At 39.4% G+C, this 4,954-nt stretch overlaps 1 protein-coding gene across 2 annotated transcripts; it reads left to right on the forward strand.

The window, feature by feature from the left end:
• The first annotated feature begins 865 nt into the window (after nucleotides 1-865).
• Nucleotides 866-4,053, forward strand: LOC9271228 (uncharacterized). Of its 2 annotated transcripts, XM_066303465.1 has the most exons (5): nucleotides 866-967; nucleotides 1,126-1,178; nucleotides 2,974-3,071; nucleotides 3,185-3,306; nucleotides 3,533-4,053. In XM_066303465.1, the coding sequence occupies exons 3-5, from the start codon at nucleotides 2,993-2,995 to the stop codon at nucleotides 3,767-3,769; spliced, it is 438 nt and encodes a 145-aa protein (XP_066159562.1). In that variant the 5' UTR covers nucleotides 866-967; nucleotides 1,126-1,178; nucleotides 2,974-2,992; the 3' UTR covers nucleotides 3,770-4,053. The 2 variants fall into 2 exon arrangements, with proteins under 2 accessions (XP_066159562.1, XP_015648583.1); XM_015793097.3 differs by lacking the exons at nucleotides 866-967; nucleotides 1,126-1,178 and having other exon boundaries at nucleotides 2,902-3,071.
• Nucleotides 4,054-4,954: the final 901 nt, after the last annotated feature.

Genomic DNA, 4,954 nt, shown 5'->3' on the forward strand with positions numbered 1-4,954 from the left:
AGTCGAATATTTCAAACTCAGTACTTTTCACGGTCTAGTTTCATTTTTAACTCACTTAATCAGCTAGTAGCAGAAAGCATATGTACTCCTGTTATTAACAGCTTCGTTGTACCTTAAATTGTGGGGTTTCATATCTAATTTTCCTTTTAAATGATATGGCTATTACCCAACTCTCTTTATCCACACATATCAGTTTTATCCATTCCCCAATGGGTATGGGTAATTTAGATGACAATGAATATGGGGAGGGTAAGAACGAGTAAGGTTTGAAGTGGGTGAGGGTATGGGTAAGCATGGGGATCCCCAAACCCTCCCCAACGGCAGGTGTTTAAGGTCTTTGGATGACTGGAGGTTGAAGAAAGCGTGAAATTATGTCAACGAACGCAGTTGGGCCAGGCTCACTTAGAGCAGATACAATAGCAGACTATTAGCCAGCTATAAATATATTTTAATAAGATAAAAGATGATATAGAAAAGTAGCGGGCTACAAATCTGTAGCCAGCTGCAGCATGAACTCCAAGACGTAATGTGTGTATGACAGATGAGACCATACATTAATATTATAGTAAGCAACTATTGTATGAGTTGGCTATTAGATTGGCTATAGATGAATTAGAGCTAGTAGTGGGCTATACTATTAAACTTGCTCTTAGAAAAGGAATTCCCTTAAAAATTAGGCTACAGGCCCAAATGCCACACTAGCCCCCAGCGGCCCAGCCCAAGTGGCCAAATACCTAATTCCCCAATCCCCCAGCCCCAAATCCCCTAGCAGAAGGCAGTGAGCTCCCCGTGCGGCGGCGCCGGCGAGGCAGCAGGCAGCAGGCGAAGCGCGCGGCGCCGCGAGCGCGAGCAGCTGCAGGCCAGTGGCGGCGGAGTCTGCAGGCCGGCGCCGGCGACGCCACGGCAGCACGTGAAGGACCAGGCGAGCAGCAGGCAGCCCCTTAGCCCGACGGCTGCAAAATACAAGGTATGCAATGTTTTGTCTCATACTCTCATGTACAGATTTTGCCTCGTGAAGGATAATCCGCGTCGCACGTGAGAAAATAATCAATTGTCTTGTGAATGAAGTTGTGATGTACTGATATTTCTCATTATCTCTCTGTTTCCATATGAAACTTCTTTTAGGGTGTGTTTGAGGAGAAGGGGATTGAGGAGATTCAAAAGATACGCAAAACGAGGTGAGCCATTAGCACATGATTAATTGAGTATTAATTATTTTAAACTTTAAAAATGGATTAATATGATTTTTAAAGCAACTTTTCTATAGAAATTTTTTACAAAAAACACACCGTTTAGTCAAGCGTACGCGCGGAAAACGAAATAATCTTTCTCCCTTTCTCCTGCGCTCGAACGCAGCCTTAGAGTACAACGTAATATTATGCTATTGTAATATTGTTTGAGACGTTATGTGTTTATGCCGGTGTTCCCAGGATGTTGAGCCCACCCCCCCCCCCCATTTTTTATTCCTGGATCCGCCACTGTTGGATCCAGTATGTTGAGCCGCCACTGTTGGATCCGAGGAGACTCCCGTCCGCTGCTGCTGGTGAGCTCCCCGATTTGGGGACTTCGCGAACCCTTGTTTGTTCGTTTGTTTGGCCATGGCGATGTTGGATGGCTTTAGGTTGACTATGAATTTCTGGAGTTTGCGGTTGCCAAGAGGGGAAAAAATGGTTTGTTTCATCATTTGGGCTGTTTTGTAGATGAGGGAATTGGCAGTTCTCTGCCTATTTTTCGCTATTGTACAGTTTTTATAGCCTGTTTGAGTTTCTGAATCTCTGGTCTTGCCATCGTCAAGGGGGCAGGTGGCTTGTTGAGTCAGTGTATGTAGTCCATGCGGGCACCAACTGTTCGATGAATTGCCCCTTAGGCAGGAAATGGCAGTGACTGTAGAATGCATGCGCTTGGTGAACTGCCAGCCTTGCATTGCTTCCCTGAGAAGGCTATTCATTCGTTCCCCCTGTATCCTGAGGATGTGCTAGCCTTTCTGGCCAATGGCCACAAGAAGCAGGTTTAGTTCAGCCTTTCAATCCAGAAACCTCAGGGGGCAACTTTTATAATCTTCACAACCCAATATGTTGATGTATAGTCTTTACCTTTACATGCATATTTGATTTTTTTTCTAGAAATTTTGTCTCAATCAAACTTGAAATTTCTTGCTCCTCAGTTTTCTAATTTTGCTTGCTCCAATCAAGTAAGTTTTTTCCAACAAGTTTTCTGTGTTTAAAGTTATAATATGTACCCGTTATGAACTATATAGTAGTGATAGTAAATATAGCTATAGTAAACATTATTTATGGTTTGAGTATCTTCAGCAATCCATGAATTGCGTGAGATATTTAAACATCTTTCTATGGAACTGGTGCATTCTTGTTCATAGTTCTCGTTGAAATAGCAAACTCTGATTATGGATATATTTGACCTTTTCATAGTTCTCCAAACAATGAGATGAGGTCATGTTTAATTTCCTAATTTTGCTCAGGTCTACAACTCTAAATATGACTATACTTGTAAAATCGCCTTGACGATCTCCACAATTTATGGAGTTTTTGTGGCATTGTACATTGGTATTTTCTTATGGTCACATTCATATTTACTTGTCTCCAATAGTTTTATTTATAAGAGATGTTGAGGAGCAAACACTGCATATCTTTACACTTCACATACGAATATACTTTGTGCTTTACTGCCTGGATTACTGCATCTACTTTTTTGTTAAATTCAATTTCTTGCATAAAATGGGGATAAGTTAACTGAGAGCTTCAGTAGACTAGTACATCACAACCTAGGTAATTGGAAGAATTAGCTACTATGATTCTTTGTTGAAACTTAGGTTTAGTAAAATAGAGTAACCAGATAATAGGTTCTATCAAATGGAAACTGGAGAAGGTACTTCCATAGTCGTATCATTGTTAATTTCACCCTCAGTATAATATTAGTGTTGAATATATGAAAGTTTGCTTTCGATGATTTCAGGTGATTTGAGACAATCAAGATGGCTTTTTCATCAGTTTTCAGGAGAGGAAATGTCAAAGAATTGATCTCAAATGTTTCGGTCTACACTAGCGCAGCAGGTAATGGCTTTGGCTTTAGGCAGTCTGAGACTCTTGACTGACTTGAGTCTGTATTTGTGCTATTTTGAATAAGGTGCTTGGCTGTTTGAATGACAAAATATACCTCATTGCAGAGTCATCTGGAGGATTGAGCTTGATTTTTAAGCGTTGGGCCACCAAAAAGACAGCTGGATCAACAAAAAATGGCCGTGACTCTAACCCTAAGTATTTGGGTGTTAAAAAGTTTGGCGGAGAGGTACAATCTTGTGATCTGTCATATGACTTTCATGTTTTTTTATTGTTTATGACAGCACAAAGTACTTTCTTTAATCACGTAAAAGTAATCAGACTTCGGAGATTTGTGTGTCCCTTCTGATCCCGTACCTGAACTCCTGAAGCAACTTGTCATTTTTGTTATTAGAACAAAAAGGTGAAAAAGATCTAAACTGTTCCTGAACATCAGCATTTGCATCATTTTTCAGAAAGTGGAGCCAGGAAACATCATCATCCGCCAAAGAGGAACCCGCTTCCATCCTGGGAACTACGTTGGCATGGGGAAGGACCATACTCTCTTCTGTCTGAAAGAAGGACATGTGCGATTCGAGCGCAACAAGCTGACTGGCAGGAAATGGGTTCATGTTGATCCTGTTGCTGGGCATGTGCTCCACCCTGTCTACGCCAGTGATTCGACCCCTGCAGCTGAAATGGAGCCATTGTAATGGCTTTACATGGAATGAAGTAACATATGTTGCTGACAGCTTTCGTCCTTGCCTTGAGAGTGACTTCTCTAAAGAAACTTATTGCGATTAAGAGGCTTCTGGGTTGAATTTGCTTGCAATAAGGAACCTAACCATCATGTTTAGAACCCTTTTGTTTTTGGTTCTTGCTGTGGCTTAAAGTTGTTTGTTTTAAGTATCCTTTGTGATTTGTGGCATGAAGGTTGACAAACCTACATGATTTATGAACACACAGAAATTCTAAAAATGTTGCTTGGGCCGGGAAAGTCAAGATGCTTATTTTTCTTCGAAATACCTATGGAATAACCTATGTCACGGGAATTTGAGAGAACTACTTTGTAGGAGGGTTAATCCTTTGGCTTCAAGAGTTTCACATGATTGTTTTTCATATATGATTTAAAATATTCTGCAATACGTAGGATTTTCATTCGAATTGATTCAGTTTCTGCAAAAGTCATCTAGAATTCGTTTGGTTCAAATGAAGTATTTCTTTGTTGCAATACATACTCTTCCCGCCCAATCACCCAATGATCCAAAGGAATATATGTGTGAGCACTTCCTTTATTGAAGTATAGTATCGGTTGTTTTAATTCCAACTCTTCACATTTTGGAATCTACCCTGGAAATGGCTATTTTGAAAGTTTTACTACTATTTTATTGTCATGTTATAACATTACATAGAGTTAATTTATCGGTCACTCCATCATCTTTTTAATAAGTTTTTTTGAAAGCTAATACTTAATTACCTGTGCATTACTCTATCGCTTCATTCTGTATGTAGTGGAAGTGTTCTCTACCCAAAATGATATAAGTACGTCTTAAAACGCCATAGAAAAACTGGTTATCTTTATTACAACCCAATCTTTTTGCTTTTGCTTATACTTATAAGCCAAAATTTAAATTTTCAACCTTAAATTTGGAGTTGATTTTGGGGTTTTTCATCAAAGTTTATTTTTTATTTTTTGCTTTTAGATCACTAAGGCCCTGTTCGTTTCTTATGTAAGGAGAGGGTTAAATTGTGAATACTCGTGGCACGCTTTTAAAACTGCTAAACGATGCGTTTCGTGCGAAAACTTTCTATATGAAAGTTGCTCTAAAATATTAGATTAATCTATTTCTTAAGTTTATATAATAATTAAAACTCAATTAATCACATATTATTACCAC

The sequence above is a fragment of the Oryza sativa genome, chromosome 8 (assembly GCF_034140825.1).
Source record: "Oryza sativa Japonica Group chromosome 8, ASM3414082v1".
Taxonomy (NCBI): domain Eukaryota; kingdom Viridiplantae; phylum Streptophyta; class Magnoliopsida; order Poales; family Poaceae; genus Oryza; species Oryza sativa.

What these genes read in the sequence shown, in the direction of transcription:
- LOC9271228 (XM_066303465.1), top strand. Translation starts at nt 2,993, where the DNA reads ATGGCTTTTTCATCAGTTTTCAGGAGAGGAAATGTCAAAGAATTGATC. An exon ending in GGTCTACACTAGCGCAGCAG is followed by an intron (nt 3,072 to 3,184) that starts GTAATGGCTTTG and finishes ACCTCATTGCAG; the next exon opens with AGTCATCTGGAGGATTGAGC. An exon ending in TTAAAAAGTTTGGCGGAGAG is followed by an intron (nt 3,307 to 3,532) that starts GTACAATCTTGT and finishes ATCATTTTTCAG; the next exon opens with AAAGTGGAGCCAGGAAACAT.